Source organism: Bos javanicus, chromosome 1 (assembly GCF_032452875.1).
Source record: "Bos javanicus breed banteng chromosome 1, ARS-OSU_banteng_1.0, whole genome shotgun sequence".
Taxonomy (NCBI): domain Eukaryota; kingdom Metazoa; phylum Chordata; class Mammalia; order Artiodactyla; family Bovidae; genus Bos; species Bos javanicus.
The window spans coordinates 149,689,164-149,706,828 of NC_083868.1; the positions used below are offsets into that span (position 1 = coordinate 149,689,164).

Genomic DNA, 17,665 nt, shown 5'->3' on the forward strand with positions numbered 1-17,665 from the left:
CTATGCACAATACTGGAAATAGATTTACCCTGGAAAAGATCATCATTATTCTACGTTGCCCAGGAATCTTTGAACAGTACAGTACAATATGCAATAGTATTTAATGGTACTAATAGTATTTAATAGGACAGTGCTGGGATTGGCAAGCTTCTCCTGTAAAGGGTCAGATAGTAGATACTTTAGTCTTCTGGCTATGGGCCCTCTGGCTAATTAACTCAACTCTGCTGTGTATTGTGAAAGGGGTCATAGCAACACATAAGCAAATGGGTGTGCCTGTGTTCCTAGAAAACTTTATTTATGGATACATAAATTTGAATTTGATGTAATTTTTACATGTCGCTAAATATCCTTCGCTTTCTTTTATTTTGCACGTGGATTTGAGACCAGGATCTGTAATTAACTGGACTTGCGGCCTCAAGGATATTACTCAGCTTGCCCAAACCCTAGTTTTCCATTCGTAAAGTGTAAATTATAATATTCAAGCTCTCATGGTAGATGAGAATTAAATGAGATAATTCATGAAAGTGCCGTGAATGCCCCAAACACTACACAGTGTAGGGGGTACTGCTGTTTTGTTATTATCGTCCAGACTGCATTTTGTCAAAATCAAATAGTAGCCTGACCAAGTTTTGACTTCTAGATGACACTACATCCAGAAGCTCTCTGAGGTGCATTTTACTCCATTTTGAATTAAAGGATGACATTTGCATAAATACAGGTTGGCCATAAAATCTAGAAACAAGATGTTATTAATTGACTCTGTTGTAATGCAATATCAGTGAAACATTTATTAGGTATCTACTGTTTATATTTTTTTACTTCATAGCCATCCACTGACAAGAAATGATAGACAAAGCTCACCATCTGTGTAAACATTTAACTTTCAACTGCCCTTAGGACTCTTTTGAATCAGAGCATCACCCGAGTCACGGCAAGACTGAAAACTAGTCAGACTAGCTTGGCAAGCTCTTTTGGAAACGACTATATTTTATTTTATTTTTTATCTTGAATCACTTAGCTAACCAAAGTCAAATAATTTCACATTCTTTCGGTGAGTTCAAATAGTTATTGAATGGAGCTTTTGTCCACTGGCACCCACATTCATAAACACTTTCTGAATATCCCAAAGATAGTGACTTCAACCTAAGTACAAAAGCAAAGGGAGAGAAAAGTAAGAAAACTTAGGGAGAGAAAAACAGGAATGTTGCTTGGAAACTTCAAAACTTAGGCTTTTAAATAAAGTCATAAATAATTTTAAAATTATAGAGTATCATGAGAAATAGACATTTTAGAGCCTTCGTTTGGTTAAACCGGCAAGAGAAAATTGTGCTTTAGAAATAGGCTGAACTTTTTAGATACAGTGGCTGGAATTAATATTCAGGAACATAAGATACTAACCTAAATCGATGGAACTAGAACTGGAGAATGAGGGAAACAGCAAAAGAGAGGGTTGGATGGAAGAAGGGGGTGGGGAAAGAGACATTTCCTTCCCGCGGACCTAGAGTGTCTATGTATTGGACCAAACCAGGCCAGAAGGCCATATTTTGAAGAGATTGAAAAGCAATGACCTGACCTTACAGGGATCGCAAGGGTGTTAATCCAAAAGAGTATAGTCTGCCCATGGGACATCTAGAAATATAAATGATTTTATTCGTTACATAAAGCTGACATAAACAGGTGATCTTCTAGTTGGAAAGCATGTTGGGGTGGGTGGCAACGAGAATCTGAGGGTCTCAGCAGCCCTTGGGGAGGTCATGCTTCCAGCTGAGTCTGTCTTTTCTCCAGATTGGGGTCAGCTGTGGCAAGTTGTAACCCTTTAGTCTAAAATTCTTATCTGGCTAATGATACAGCCATGCTTTTATGGGAAAGGGACTCAAATATGCTGCCGGACAGATCAAAATATCATGTTGAGAGTGATCCTCATTCATTATGAATATTGAAGGATTAAAATAGGCTTATTTATTTCAATAATGCTGGATTTCCTATGAAAATAAACAAGGGACTGAGTGATCGGAGACTGGATATGGTGGAAGAGAATGGGTAGAAACTGTAGTCAGCTTTGCTGGACTGTCAATGAAAAACACCTTTCAATACTTGCTACTTAGAAAATTCAGTCTTAATGAGCTTCTTTCAGTTCCAAATCTTAACAGTTGACACAAAATACACTGTTAAACTGTGTTAGCAACAATTGTAGAAAAATAGACATGTTTGATAAGGACATTCTAATAAAAGGTTCTTCTGGAGCATCATCATTTAAAGATTCAGAGGCTCACATTACAAAAACGAGATTTGGTTCGTGTTCCATCTCCAACCACATTGACACCAAAGACAGTGAGAAAAGGGGAAAGGCCTCACACATGGGTGTCCTGTCACAGACACAGAACTGACACTGTGTCTGCCCAAAGAGTTGCTAAGGCTCTTTGCTCAGTTGTGCGCAAGGGGCCCCACCCCAACCAGACAAGTCTGTGTTTTGTCCTTCAAGTCTTAGTAAAGCATTTGGAAAGGCCCGCTGAGTCTCCAGGAGCTACGTTAGCAGACTTCTTGCAGCCCCAGCTGATCTTGCTTTGTGCTACCATGCCTTTCCCTGCAACTCCTGGTGCTGCAGGGTTAGCGTCCCCAAGGCAAGAGTGCCCTTTCTAAGGCTACAGTGAGGTAAGGCCACAGTGCCTCCCTACAGCCTGGCAAGAAACACACAGGGCTCCCTCCTCCTCAACTACAACCTCCTTTTTGGAGTGTGTGGAATGAAAAAAACTAACACATAGTCAATGCAAAAAGTGAAATGTTGGCAAAGAGGCAAGAGCTACGGCCAACAGTTTTGTTTTCCATATGATCAGAGCCAAGACGTAACTGTCTTGATAAAAGGTGTCAGAAGTGGGAGAAGAGAGACACCCTCCCTCCCCCGCCATGTCAAACTTAGGAGTTACTTTCCTTATCTCTGGGACATGCTTTTTAGTACACGAGGTCCCCAAACTACAGTGAAGGCCTGTGCTATCTGGTTAGGGAAGGCAAGGGCAACAGGAAGGGGCAGCTAGTTTGAGCTCTGCAACCTCCACGGTGCAAAGCCTCAAACTGAGCACAGCTGTAGGAGCTGAAAATGAACTTGGATCCAGTCAATGAATATCTGTGATGGATGGTTGTGTTAGGGAACACACAGGTTATAAATGCAAAATTAACACGAAAGATCTGTTTCAGTGCAAAATCTCCACCTGCCCTTGAGGTTTTGTCTAAGATTCTCTTCTTTCTCTTATTTTTTCATTTGAAATATTTTTCATTTTTGAAAATTAGATTTTCAGTACAAAATATTGTTCCTTCCTTCCCTCCTTCTCTCCTTTCTTCTTTCTTTCTTTTTTCATTTACCTTTGCAGATTAAAACGAATTAAGACTGTCATTTTTTTGGTCATTTTCTTTGACTGGGAGACACTTTGAATTTATAGTCTCTAACCTGTGGCATACTCTAGAGCGATTCTTTATTAGACCATCACTAAGATTGTTGATCTAATCATTGAATACTGAGCTCTGGTAATGTCATCATCATCATCATCATAAATACCAATGCAAGGAATTCTGACGGCTAAGCCCCTAGGTACAGGAAGGGTGTCAGATGGAGTCAAGGTGTGTGAGAGCAGTGATTGTAATATACTTTGCCCACTGCATGCCATCGTGAATTTCATGACTTTAGACCCAAACCATCTTTTACAAACTTACCATGTCTCATCTTTAAACTGTGTTTATAGAGTGGAAACAGTAGGAGAGTCAGTGGTTTTGTAGAAGAAAAGGTTCTCAAACTACGGTTCTACAAAGGGCGAAACTCACTGGAAAAGCATCAACACATCACTGATGGGAATTCCCTGGTGGTCCCATGGTTGGGCCTTGGCACCCCTCCCCTTGCAGGGCCCCAGGTACAATCCCTGGTCAGGGAATGAAGATCTCACAGGCTTCGAAGAGTAGTCACCCCTACCCCTCCACCCCACCCCCCAAAAGAAAGAAGGAAAAAAAACCCACACACACACAAGAAACAAAAAAAAAGCACATCATTGGTGGCATGCCAGAGCATGTTCTCCTCCTGAAATTCTGCCCCAAGCTAATCAGTGAGGTCCTTGTAGTCTTAAAAAAGAGACCTCAGTTTTGTAAACATTTCACAGTATATCAGCATATTGGTGATGAGTTTTGCCATCTACTGGACCTCCAAACTTCCCCCAGACCTATGGCTTATTAGAGTCAACGAAAGGGGTCAGTGAGGTACCCAAACGGCTGCCAGTCTGGGACACAGAACGAAGGCCATGCACTAACGGGCCAGCGGTCGATGGGATCAAAGAAATCCAGAAAACAGAGACATCAGAACAGAAATGCCTACTGTACTTTGGGGATCATTTTTTTTAATCTTATTTCTAAAGTTATATATCTAAACCTACATTGATTTTACATCTATGTACAGTATTTAGAAGTTGTGTTCTACAGTACTTTTGTACATGCTGGGTTTTATTACTAACTGCAAAAGAAAATAATTACATAAGGCATATATATGTACAGTGCTTTGTCTTCACCTCACCTGGGTCCTATAACTGCAACGCCCACAGAGGGCAAGCACCTCGCCCCGTGGATGAAATTTATTGAGATGTGTAAAACGGAGGGCTCGACTCCATGTCTCACTGCATGAATGAATAGGCACCAGAGACCTTCCTCGTCATATCCCAGGGAAACTCTTTGATGCACTCTTTTGAGTGATCTGCTATTTTACAACACATGCAGGGGAGTAGCGTAAATCTCTAGTCAGATGTGCCCTATCCCGGGAGGAGACCAGGCTGGGGCCACAAATGAGGGCATATATCACCTTAACCCAATCTGCAAGCTACCTCGTCAATCTGAATTAACTGAGAGGGCAGGTAGATATTTTACACCTTGAAGATTTGTTTCCTGGTAATGCCAAACTTAAATATAAGGAAAGAACAGAGTAAGAGACAGAAAAGAAAGAGAATGAGAGACAAGGAAAGGTTGCGGGGGGTGGGGCGTGGGGGTTGGAGAGGAGAAAGGGCAGCCCCGGGCCCGGGGACTAAACTTTGGATTCATTCTCTAGGTTTGCCACGTCACCATTCCTCTCTGTCTGCTCCTCAGGGTTCTTTTCCTCCTCCTCAGTCTCCAGTTCTGCGTGTTGGTTGAGTTTGCTGGAGACAGACCAGCTCAGGGGCAGCTCGGCCCTGCTGGCTAACTCGGCCAGCTCTTTGGCACTGAGAGATGGGGTGCTGGTCTCGTAGGTCTCGTGGAAGCTGTTGTAGTCGACTTCGTAGAACCCATCCTCCAGCGTCAGGACAGGTGTGAATCGGTACCCCCAGAGGATCTCACTGGTGATGTAGGAGCTTCGAGCTTGGCACGTCATCCCTGCAGAGAGAATAGAAGCATTAGTGTGTGTGTGTGTGTGTGTGAGTGTGTGTGAGTGTGTGTGTGTGTGAGTGTGTGTGTGTGTGTGTGTGTGTGTGTGTGTGTGTGCAGGCTTCCCACTGACCAGGGGGCTCAGGGAGCTGGGCAGTACTGCTGCGTGTAGTGTTGAGACTGTGACCTGCATAGGCTGTTGTAACAGGGAGGAACAGATCTGACTCCATATTTTATCTGCTTCCTTTAACCTTTGCACTCTGTTGTTTTTGCTGCAACTTACAAATGTTGCCGATAGCCTGAAATATACAGGAGACCCCATTTTCAAACTTCTGATCTTTGAAGGCATAACATTGTCCTATTGGTATAGAGATAAAAAGTTGCAGAGCAGAGACTAACATTTGTCCTGCTGGAGTTTACAGGAAGGTCATGACCTGACCTATGTGGACAGCGGCAAGAAGAAAGGATTCCCGCTCTGAGAAGTTTGATGTTTTCGAACTGTGGTACTGGAGAAGACTCTTGAGAGTCCCTTGGTCTGCAAGGAGATCCAATCAGTCCACCCTAAAGGAAATCAGTCCTTAATATTCATTGGAAGGACAGACGCTGAAGCTGAAGCTCCAATACTTTGGCCACCTGATGCAAAGAGCCGATTCATTGGAAAAGACCCTGTTCCTGGGAAGGATTGAAGGCAGGAGGAGAAAGGGGTGACAAAGGATGAGATGGTTGGATGGCATTATTGGCTCAATGGACATGAGTCTGAGCAAACTCCAGGAGGTAGTATAAGACAGGGAAGCTGGGGTTCCCTGCTGTAGTCCATGGGGTCCCAAGGAGTCAGACATAACTGAGCAACTGAACAATGACAACCATACACCCTCCCCTTTTAATATAAAAGGAGCCTGAATCCTAAGTCAGGTAAGATGGTTCTTTGGGACACTAGTCCATCATCTTCTTGGTTTGCTGGCTTTCCAAACAAAGACAACTCCTCTCTCGATTTACTGGCCTGTTGAGCAGTTCAAGCTTGGACTCGGTAACAGTGCCACAGCTAAGGAGATGTGTTTCCTGTCACAGACGTCTAGTTGTTTCTATATGCATGTGCTCTCCTGCAGAGTCCCAGGGAGCAAGGTGGGAGTCCTGGCGCACAGCAGGCAGTGCTTGCCTGCGAGGTCACACGCACACGGGGCACACTCATGTGGCTGCTCACGCACACGGGGCATACTCATGTGGCTGCACCTCGTCCATGTTTTGCTCCAAATTCATCTGAGGTCATGACTGCGATCTGACATTGCTTTCAGAGGCTTTGCCTGAGTCCCACTGGGATTTGAGTGCTCTAGCCACAGACTTAAAGAAAGTTGACATATGAACTACACTTACATGCCCTTAAGCTGGAGGCCTACATCCCTGACACGTAGGCCATGACAGTGGTTCCCCAAATAAGGCTGGAAAGGAAACCCATCCGAGTCTGCACTTTCCCTAGGACTGGTGGAGGTGTCTTTCAGCTCATGCAATAACATAACAAAGTCGCTCCCCACCTCACCGCCCTTCCTGCTTATAGACAAGAAAACTTTTTCTAATTTGCACAAAAATGCCGTGTGAGCTACTGGCAGCCCAGGAGTCTGGAGTCACTTCCTTTTACATGTGAAAAGGCAGAACAAGGGAAATCCCACCTGTTACCTTAAGGAGAGAAAACCAGGCAACAGGCTTGGGGTGAGATAGGGGAATGTCATTGGTGCATTTTTCTGCCCCCACGAGGTCAAAGAATTCTCTTATGAAACTTCTCAGGAACCGGAAGCATTCATTCAGCCATCCCTTCAGGTCCGATTTTCCCTTTAGCTCAGTAAGCTCAGTGCTAAAAGCCCATCCTGTTTTTAGGGGCCCATGAAAACTTTTATTTTCTTTTAAAGTCAGAAGAAAAAAAAGAGATTTCAGATAGAAGAAAATATTAATATATTCATCTCTATATAAAGTATATTACATATTCAGTGGACATGAGTTTGAGCAAACTCCAGGAGACAGTGAAGGACAGGGAAGCCTGGCGAGCTGCAGTTTATGGGGTCGCAAAGCATCAGGCATGGCTGAGGGACTGAACAACGAGCAACAACAGCATATCACATATTATGTGTGCAGCCCGCTCAGTCACTTAAGCAGAGTCTGACTCTTTGTGATGCCATGGACTGTAGCCCGCCAGGCTCCTCTGTCCCTGGGATTTCCCAGACAAGAATACTGGGGTGGGTTGCCATGCCCTCCTCCAGGGGATCTTCCTGACCTAGGGAGCGAACTTGTGTCTCTTGCATTGCAGGCGGATTCTTGACCACTGAGCCACCGGGGAGGCCCTCATTACATATCATATGAAGTAGGTTATATACTTCATACATATTATATCATGTAATTCTATAAAAATATAGCTAAACATTTAAAAAATGGAATAAAGAGACCGTAAGGGTGAAGCTCTGTAGGACTCACGGTATTCCTACTGCCTCCTCGTGTTCATTCATCCAGGGGAGCAACCAGTCACTCATATATTGTCCATCAGGACAGTTAATAACATGCATTAAGCAATTGCTTTATGCTGGATGCAGTTGGGGTAAGGAGAATAGGACACAGGTTTTACACAGAAGGGTTTAGATCTACAAAATATTCCCACAGCAGTGCATTGACTTCTCATGGCTAAAAGAAGAAAAAGATCCTAAGAATCGGGACTTAAGGAGGCAGGGACTAAAGGACTGACCTGCTGCAGCTGGCAGAGTCTGAGCCCGCAGACTCTTCCTCTGACCCTCCAAACTGAATGCTATCCTTCTTTGATGTTTTCCTGACTCGCCAATGATTTGGTCCCCTCACCCCCTATGCCTCTAAAACAAGTTTACAAGGCTACTAGGCATTGCAAAGCAAAGAACAACAGCATCTTGTTTTCATTTTTCAAAGAATGTTTCTCTTTGGAGTTAGCAAGTCTTTCGCTGTGTTTGGGAGTCTTGGGGGAAGGCAGGTGATGGCAGGGTTATACGGGCTCAAAGTGAGGCGCAGACAGGAAGTCAAAAGGAAAAATGATAAAACAACTATAACTTTTTTCCCATAAAAGAAGCATATGTTTATTTTAACATGACTAGAAAACAGAGACAGGCACATAAAATAATATCCACCCAGATTTTCATTTCTGGTTATGTAAATAGCCAAATTTACATACAGACTGGTTCCAAATAGGAAAAGGAGTACATCAAGGCTGTATATTGTCACCCTGCTTATTTAACTAATATGCAGAGTACATCATGAGAAATGCTGGGCTGGAGGAAGCACAAGCTGGAATCAAGATTGCCGGGAGAAATATCAATAACCTCAGATATGCAGATGACACCACCCTTATGGCAGAAAGTGAAGAAGAACTAAAGAGCCTCTTGATGAAAGTGAAAGAGGAGAGTGAAAAAGTTGGCTTAAAGCTCAGCATTCAGAAAACTAAGATCATGGCATCTGGTCCCATCACTTCATGGGAAATAGATGGGGAAACAGTGGAAACAGTGTCAGACTTTATTTTTCTGGGCTCCAAAATCACTGCAGATGGTGACTGCAGCCATGAAATTAAAAGACGCTTACTCCTTGGAAGGAAAGTTATAACCAACCTAGACAGCATATTAAAAAGCAGAGACGTTACTTTGTCAACAAAGGTCTGTCTAGTCAAGGCTATGGTTTTTCCAGTAGTCATGTTTGGATGTGAAAGTTGGACCATAAATAAAGCTGAGTGCCGAAGAATTGATGCTTTTGAACTGTGGTGTTGGAGAAGCCTCTTGAGAGTCCCTTGGACTTCAAGGAGATCCAACCAGTCCATCCTAAAGGAGATGGGTCTTGGGTGTTCATTGGAAGGACTGATGTTGAAGCTGAAGCTCCAATACTTTGGCCACCTGATGCAAAGAGCTGACTCATTGGGAAAGACCCTGATGCTGGGAAAGATTGAGGGCAGGAGGAGAAGGGGATGACAGAGGATGAGATGGTTGGATGGCATCAGTGACTCAGTGGACATGGGTTTGGGTGGACTCCGGGAGTTGGTGATGGACAGGGAAGCCTGGCGTGCTGCGATTCACGGGTCACAAAGAGTTGGACACGACTGAGCAACTGAACTGAACTGAAAATAGCCAAATGGAACTAGAAATTAAAAATACAACGATTAAAATTAAACTCTATATGTTAAATTTATATTAAAATCAATCAGTTTCACATCTGACTGAAATTGGTTGAAGAGAGAATCAGAAACTTGAGATACAGGTGTGAAGAAACAACGCAGGAAGCAGCCAAGAGGATGTCCTCGGCAGTGATGGGGAAGGGACTTCTGAAAACCCTCTCCTCCATGAAGGTAACGAGAACATTGGGAGAAAGTGACAAGACAAATTCTTTAAAACTCTGTAAATAAACTCCAGGAGTGTTTGTTCAAGAAAAATGGCGGAATCTCAGTAAGAACCCTGAGCTTGGCAAAGTTTCAACGTCCCCCTGCTCAGCTTATGTTAGCCTTAAAAAGCAATAGCTTGGGCTTCCCCTGGGGGCTCAGTGGTAAAGAATTGACCTGCCAATGCAGGAAACATAGGTTTGGCCCCTGGTCCGGGAGGACCCCACTTCTGAGGGGCAACTAAGCATGTGAGCCACCACTGCTGAAGTCTGTGCATTCCAGAGCCCATGGTCTGCAAGCAAAGAGGCCACCACAATGAGAAGTCCATGCACGGCACCCAGAGAGTGGCCCTGCCTGCTCCAACTAGAGAAAAAGCCCGGCCATCAGTGAAGACCCAGCACGGACAACAATAAAAAAAAAACGCACAAACAACAAACCCAGTAGCCGGCAATTGTGGTGCAAAAGAGCAGTGAGCAACTCCTGGAGGGGTGGGAATGGAATTGGAGCTCTTTCAAAGTCTCATGTTCAGAACTGTCATTATGCGAAGTTTCTAGCAGTTCCCTTGGAGAAGGAAATGGCAACCCACTCCAGTGTTCTTGCCTGGAGAATCCCAGGGATGGAGGAGCCTGGTGGGCTGCCGTCTATGGGGTCGCACAGAGTCGGACTCGACTGAAGTGACTTAGCAGCAGCAGCAGCAGCAACAGCAGCAGCAGCAGTTCTCTAGAAAGCCCCATTCACAAAACATGTCTCTTTTTTGACCAGGCACAGATCTTGCCCAATGAAAATAGCCTTTTTCCTTGGGTCATTTGTTGAAAACAACCAGTGGCTAAATTTTGTACTCCCCTTTCCCCAAATACATATGTTGTTCCAACCCCCCAGAACCTCAGATTGTGACTGCATTTAAAGATAGGGTCTTCAAAGAGGTAATTAAATTAAAATGAAGCCATGCGGGGGTGTCCTAATTCTCTGTGACTGGTGTCATTACGAGAAGAGATTAGTTATGCGGACAAGGACAGAGGAAAGACTATTTGAAGACACAGGGAGAAGATGGCCACCTCTGTTCACAGGCTGAGCAGAGAGCAGCCAACCTTGCCAGCGCCTTCATCTTGAGCGCCTCACCTCCAGAATTATGAGACAATGAATTTCTGGTGTTTAAGCCTCCCAGTCTGTAGTGCGTTGTGATGTCAGCCCTAACAAATGAATGTGCGTATTGAATTTCAGTGGGATAGTCAAATACATTTTCATAGCACCACTTTAATAAGATTTTGTTGTTGTTCAGTCACTGAGTCACGTCTGACTCCTTGCAACCCCATGGACTGCAGCACGCAAAGGCCTCCCTGTCCTTCATTATCTCCCAGAATTTGCTCAAACTCATGTCTATTGAATTGGTGATGCCATCCAACCATCTCATCCTCTGTCATCCCCTTCTCCTCCTGCCTTCACTCTTTTCCAGCATCAAAGTTTTTTCTAATGAGTCGGTTCTTTGAATCAGGTGGCCAAAGTGTTGGAGCTTCAGCATCAGTCCTTCCAATAAATATTCAGGCTTGGTTTCCTTTTGGATGGACTGGCTTGATCTCCTTGCAGTCCAAGAGACTCTGAAGAGTCTTCTCCAACACCACAGTTCAAAAGCATCAATTCTTCAGTGTTCAGCCTTCTTTATGGTCCAGCTCTCACATCTGTACATGATTATTGGAAAAACCATAGCTTTGACAATATGGACCTTTGCTTTGTCAGCAAAGTGTTGTCTGTGCTTTTTAATACTCTTTCTTGGTTTGTTACAGCTTTTCTTCCAAGGAGCAAACCTCTTTTAATTTCAAGGATGCAGTCACTATTCACAGTGATTTTGGAGCCCAAGAAAATAAAATCTGTCACTGTTTCCATTTTTTTCCCCATCTACTTGCCATGAAGTGATGGGACCAGATGCCATGACCTTAGTTTTCTGAATGTTGAGTTTTAAACCAGCTTTTACTGTGTGTAGACTAGATAGCTAGTGGGAAGCTGCTGTCTGGCACAGGGGGCTCAGCTCTGTGCTCTGCGATGGCCTGGAGGGTGGGATGGGGGCGGGTGGGAGGGCGGCTCAAGAAGGAGGGGATACATGTGAGCATAGAGCTGATTCACGTTGTACAGCAGAAACTAACACAACAGTGTAAAGCAAATCTCCTCCAATTTAAAAAAATGACTAAGTGAGATTTAAACAAATGCTCATGGATGCTTTTCCAAGTTTTATCCATCTTTTGGTGTCCTAATTCATTGTAGAAGAGACAAAAAAAGAATATGAATGTATTTGTCTAACAGTATTAAAAAGTATTTCTAGTGTAAGCCGTGAATTTTCATTTCCTTCAGAAAGATCCCTGTCTTACATATTGACATTGGTCCCAGTCCATTCTTAGAAAAAATGTGATTTTTACTGTTGTTGAAAAAATAACCAAATAAAACCGACTAAGATGGAGCTGCCAACATTGCATCAGTGTGTGACAATGGAGCCCTTGTGATTTCCAGCGTCCCTTAACTCAGTGAAGTGTGACTGACCCTGAGAACAATTTTTCATGGATTTTGTTTTAGGCTTTGGAATGAGTGTGAGCAGAGGAGGCAGAATTTTATTTCTTCAATAAGGAAGATGAAATATGAAAAGCATACAAACATTGGCAACACTGATAAAGGAAAACAGGAATGATGAATGTATATGCACCACGCAGGTCATTGTTTAGATACCGTGTATCTGTATATGTGGGCTTCCCAGACGGCTCAGTGGGGAAGGATCTGCCTGCCAAGCAAGAAACCCCAAGTGGGTTTGATCCCTGGGTCGGGCAGATCCCCTGGAGGAGAGCATGACAATCTACCTCAGTATTCTTGCCTGGGAAAAGCCATGGACAGAGGAGCCTGGCGGGTACAGTCCATGGGGTCACAAAAGAGTCAGACACGACTAACAGCAACAAATCTATACGTACATAGAAACAATAAAATAAGAGGAGACTTTCTTGAATCCAGAAAAAAAGAAGATTCAGTGTATACGCAGTTGTGTTTGTTTTTCGTATCAGAAAGATCATTACATTATCCTGAGGTAGGTTTCTTAAGCCAGCGAAATAATCTGTGGAAAACGAGATACTTCTTTTGTCGAAATGAGCAAAACCTGAAAAATCTGATCTCCAAGTTGGGGGGCACAGCCTTTACTCTGGGCTGTCTTGCTGTTTGCATTTCTAATTCTTATGCTTGTATTTGTGCTGTTTGCTTTATCTTGAATGCCTTTTCTTCAGCAGCATCTTGCTTGTCTTATCAGAGCTGATTTATTATCTCCTTTTCTACCTCCTCTGGGACTGATGGGCTTCCCTCATAGCTCAGCTGGTAAAGAATCTGCCTGCAATGCCGCAGACCTTGGTTTGATCCCTGGGTTGGGAAGATCCCCTGGAGAAGGGAAAAGGCTACACACTCCTGTATTCTGGCCTGGAGAATTCCATGGACTGTATAGTCCATGGGGTCGCAAAGAGTCGGACATGGCTGAGCGACTTTTTCACTTTCACTGGGACTGACCCCTCTTGAATTAGGACTGGGAACCCAGGGCTAGCAGGACAGACAGCACAGTGACATCACATCCCAGCCTTCTCACAGCTTCTGCAACTCAGGCTAAGCTTCTGGTTTCTTTGTCATCTGGTGCCCTTGTTGGATTGTGAATGCCTCGAGGTTTCTTTATCTTTTTTTTTATCTCCATACCATTTAGCAAGTCTTTCACTGTAGGACAGTCCTCTCAGATACCTGTTGTTAAGTGAAGAGGATGGACCTAAGGAACTCTAGAGAAATGTTGATTAGAAATGTCTGACATGTATCATTAAATTAAAAGATGGCTTGTGGTCCTTAGAAAAGAAAGTGGGAAATTTTTGCTTCCTGTGTTATATCAGATTATCTGGGAAGGACTCTCAGCTACAATGTGAACTAGATACCAGAAAATTACAAACATTTAAATTTTATCCAAAGTAAGTTCAATAAAAAGTAAGGGATGGGATTTCTGGGCTTGGTGAAGATGGAGTCAGTTCAGCCTTTCCTTCCCATTGCTTACAGCCAAGACTTCTGAACAAAATACAAAACCAGTCACTTGCAGACTCTGGAATGTTACCACTAGGGGGCTGATAAGGGTTTAAAAGTCAACATTCAGAAAACTAAGATCATGGCATCCAGTCCCATCACTTCATGGCAAATAGAAGGGGAAATAATGGAAACAGTGACAGATTTTATTTTCTTGGGCTCTAATATCACAGCGCATGGTGACTGCAGCCATGAAATTAAAAGATGTTTACTCTTTGGAAGAAAAACTATGACAAACCTAGACAGCATATTAAAAAACAGAGACATTACTTTGCCAACAAAGGTCCGTATAATCAAAGCTGTGGTTTTTCCAGTGGTCATGTGTGGATGTGAGAGTTGGACCATAAAGAAAGCTGAGCACGGAAGAGTTGATGCTTTTGAACTGTGGTGTTGGAGAAGACTCTTGAGAGTCCCTTGGACTGCAAGGAGATCAAGCCAGTCAATCCTAAAGAAAACCAAGCCTGAATATTCATCGGAAGGACAGATGCTAAAGCTGAAGCTCCAATACTTTGGTCACCTGATGCAAAGAACTGACTCATTTGAAAAGATCCTGATGCTGGGAAAGATTGAAGGCGGGAGGAGAAGGGGATGACAGAGGATGAGATGGTTGGATGGCATCACCGACTCAATGGACATGAGTTTGAGTAAGCTCTGGGAGTTGGTGATGGACAGGGAGGCCTGGCGTGCTGCGGTTCATGGGGTCACAAAGAGTTGGACATGATCAAGTGACTGAACCAGCAATACTTTGTAACATAATATGTGACATACATTATTTTGTACTTATTAAGTACTATATTTTAAAAAGGGCTTCCCTGGTGGCTCAGACGGTAAAGCGTCTGCCTGCAATGCGGGAGACCTGGGTTCAATCAGTAATTCCATTTTTTTTGTAGTATTAGCCCGCTTATCTTTTGTGCAAGGGCCCTTCTTGTTCTGTGTTTTCAAAACTGTTTTTTTTTTTTTTCCTTTTTTTCCCTTGAAGAATAGTTGATTTACAATGTGTTAGTTTCAGGTATACAGCAAAGTGATTAAGTTATATGTGTATATATTCTTTCCAAAGTATTCTCCAATGTGGTTTATTACAAGATACTGAACAGGTCCCTGTGCTATAGAGTAGGTCCCTGTTGTTTATATGAACTTACTCTTTTTATGTAAAGAATTGGAAACAGTAGGAAAGAATTGTGACATAATCTAATCTATATAATTCTGCTTTGTACTACCATTTATGGGTTTCCCTGTAGCTCAGCTGGTGAAGAATCTGCCTGCAAAGCAAGAGACCCTGGTTCAATTCCTGGGTCAGGAAGATCTACTGGAGAAGGGATAGTATACCCACTCCAGTATCCTTGGGCTTCCCTGGTGGCTCAGATTGTAAAGAATCCGCCTGCAATGCAGGAGACCTGGGTTTAATCCCTGGGTTGGAAAGATCCCCTGGAGAAGGGAACAGCTACCCACTCCAGTGTTCTGGCCTGGAGAATTCCATGCAGTGTACAGTCCATGGGGTCCCAAAGAGCTGGATTGTCATTTAAATGTTTTCGAGCATCTGTTGGCTCAAAATGGCTATAATGATTTTCTTGAAGCTATTCTGTTCTCAGAACTGCTAACCACTATTTTTTCGGGTGATATTTATTAAGTGCAGCCCATGTGCTAAGTACTGCATTCCTAGCCTCAAGGGATGAACAGTCCATCTTTCATTCCTGGAGCAGTTCAGCCTCAGATATTCTGACTGGCACTTTCAGAAGTGAAGACCCTGGCCTAAAGCCCAAGGACTCATCAAGACCAACATCTGATTGGATCCTACTGGATCCGATTTGGAATGTCTGGTGGGGGTGGGGAGGGAGGTTTGGTACCGCTGGGGTCTAACCTCCATCCCTGTCTCCTTGGCTCCATGGTCTAGCTGGTGGAGTTAAACGGAAGTGCGTGATTGTGTTTGCCACCTTTCAACTAACTTTTCATGCATTTTTGTTTCCTTGACAGTGAGTCAGAAATTAGGTCTCTGTAGAGTAGAATGCCGCCTACTCAGCCTCCTTGACTGCTTTCTGTGCAAATAAGCCTGGGAGATGCCACTGCTGAGCGTCAACTCAGAGGAGGGTGAGATGAAGTCGGAGACGGGGATGCGGTTGGAAGACTTGTGCTCTGAATGACAGTCTCTGTTTCTTATTCTGCATTATCATGTCACTGTCACCTTCATGGCACACTTCTAAGTAGTTGCTCTGAGCTGGGGCTTTCTAAGGCCTTTACCGTGTCTGTTTCACTTAATCCTCATACCAGTGCTGTGAGCAGGTGCTGTCACGTACTCTTGTTCTACAGGTGAGGAGACTGAGGAGAGGAGATCACTCACATCCCATCCCTGGGGAATCTGGCCTCGCCATCTCAAGAGAAACAGCTGGACACTGACATTACAAGACAGCATGGAGGCCAGCGGGGTCAGAGGAGAAAGGGCCTCTCAGCGTGTTCTTGGGCCAGGCAAGCCTTTTTGACTTTGTGCTTGAGAAGGCTGCTTGATTTCTGCCAAAGCTTGTTGGGTCTAAGTTATTTCCCCAAAGCCCAAAGGGGTAGGGCTGTGTGTGTGTGTATGTGTGTGTGTGTTTGTGCTTTAAAAAAATCATTGCACTTAATTTCTCTACTGAGAACTTCTCTGCTGTGTGTTAGTTGCTCAGTCATGTCTGACTCTTTGCAACCCCATGGACTGCAGCCCTCCAGGCTTCTCTGTCCATGGGATTCTCCAGGTAAGAATACTGGAGTGGGTTGCCAATTCCTTCTCCAGGGAATCTTTCTGACCCAGAGATTGAACATGGGTCTCCTGCATTGCAGGCAGATTCTTTACTGTCTGAGCCAATTTCTGGTTAATCCTCCAAGAGTTTAACTCACTTGGAAGCAAATACAAACAGCTCATCTCTTTTGGTGGTGTTACCTTCCTTGAATAAGACGGTGTTAGAGTAAGGAGTGGTGAAGGAGGCAAGGCTTGGTGGTGGTGTTGAACAGAAAGCCTGAAAGCCAGGAAACCAAGCTGAGGCCCAGCTGAGGGATCTGTTAAGCCCTGAGCCAACACGGGTAAGGCCCTGCAAGATGGAGATTTAACACAGTCCTATTTTTAGACTCATGGTGACAAATAATGACAAGAGACGTTTCGTGCAGAATAGCAATACGATGAAAACCATCCTCAAGAGAGACCCCTGAAAAAAGCCAGAAGTATTCTCTTAGTAGATAAAAAATGCAGCACAAAGGCCTGGAGAATGTGATTCCAATGAAATAAGATGAAATAAGATGGATATGAACCATCTTCACCACTTTGGAATTCTGTAAAATAAATCTAAATTGCCAATGCTCAGAAACAGAGAATTAACTGCTGACATTTTGCCTTTTTATTTCAAATACCAGGCTATATGATGCAATGTTTTCCTTGACTCTTGGTTCTCATTCTAATAAACCTGCACTGAATTAGTGCAGTGATAAAGTGTTCTGCACTAATGTTTATAGGTCTTCGTGTGGAGAAGGATGTTGGTGATTTACCGAGTCCAGTGTCAAAAAGAAGCAGAATAATCTTGCCATAACAGTGGTTTTAGTTCAGGAGGCTCAGCCAATTGCTGATCATTTAAATAACAAGTCCTGCCTTATGTTCAGGTTAAAAATACCTTCAGTAAACAGTTGTGCTTTTTCTGTTACTGAAGTAACTGACTGGCCAGTAAAGTTCATCTCTAGCTACACAAAAAGATATTGAAATGTACTTAAAAAAAAAGTGTCTAAAAAAAGACATTCTACATGTGTACTCCTAATCCTGCCTTCACCAAGTTCAGTTCAGTTCAGTCGCTCAGTCGTGTCCAGCTCTTTGCGACCCCATGAATTGCAGCACGCCAGGCC

General features: G+C 43.7%; 1 protein-coding gene across 1 annotated transcript in view; it reads right to left on the reverse strand.

The window, feature by feature from the left end:
- Window positions 1–270: 270 nt before the first annotated feature.
- KCNJ6 (potassium inwardly rectifying channel subfamily J member 6) overlaps window positions 271–17,665 on the reverse strand; it is a 331,426-nt gene continuing 314,031 nt past the window's right edge. The window contains exon 4 of the mRNA XM_061424825.1: window positions 271–5,376. Within this exon, the coding sequence (XP_061280809.1) occupies window positions 5,051–5,376 (326 nt within the window). The 3' untranslated portion in view covers window positions 271–5,050. The remainder of the gene's footprint in view (window positions 5,377–17,665) is intronic.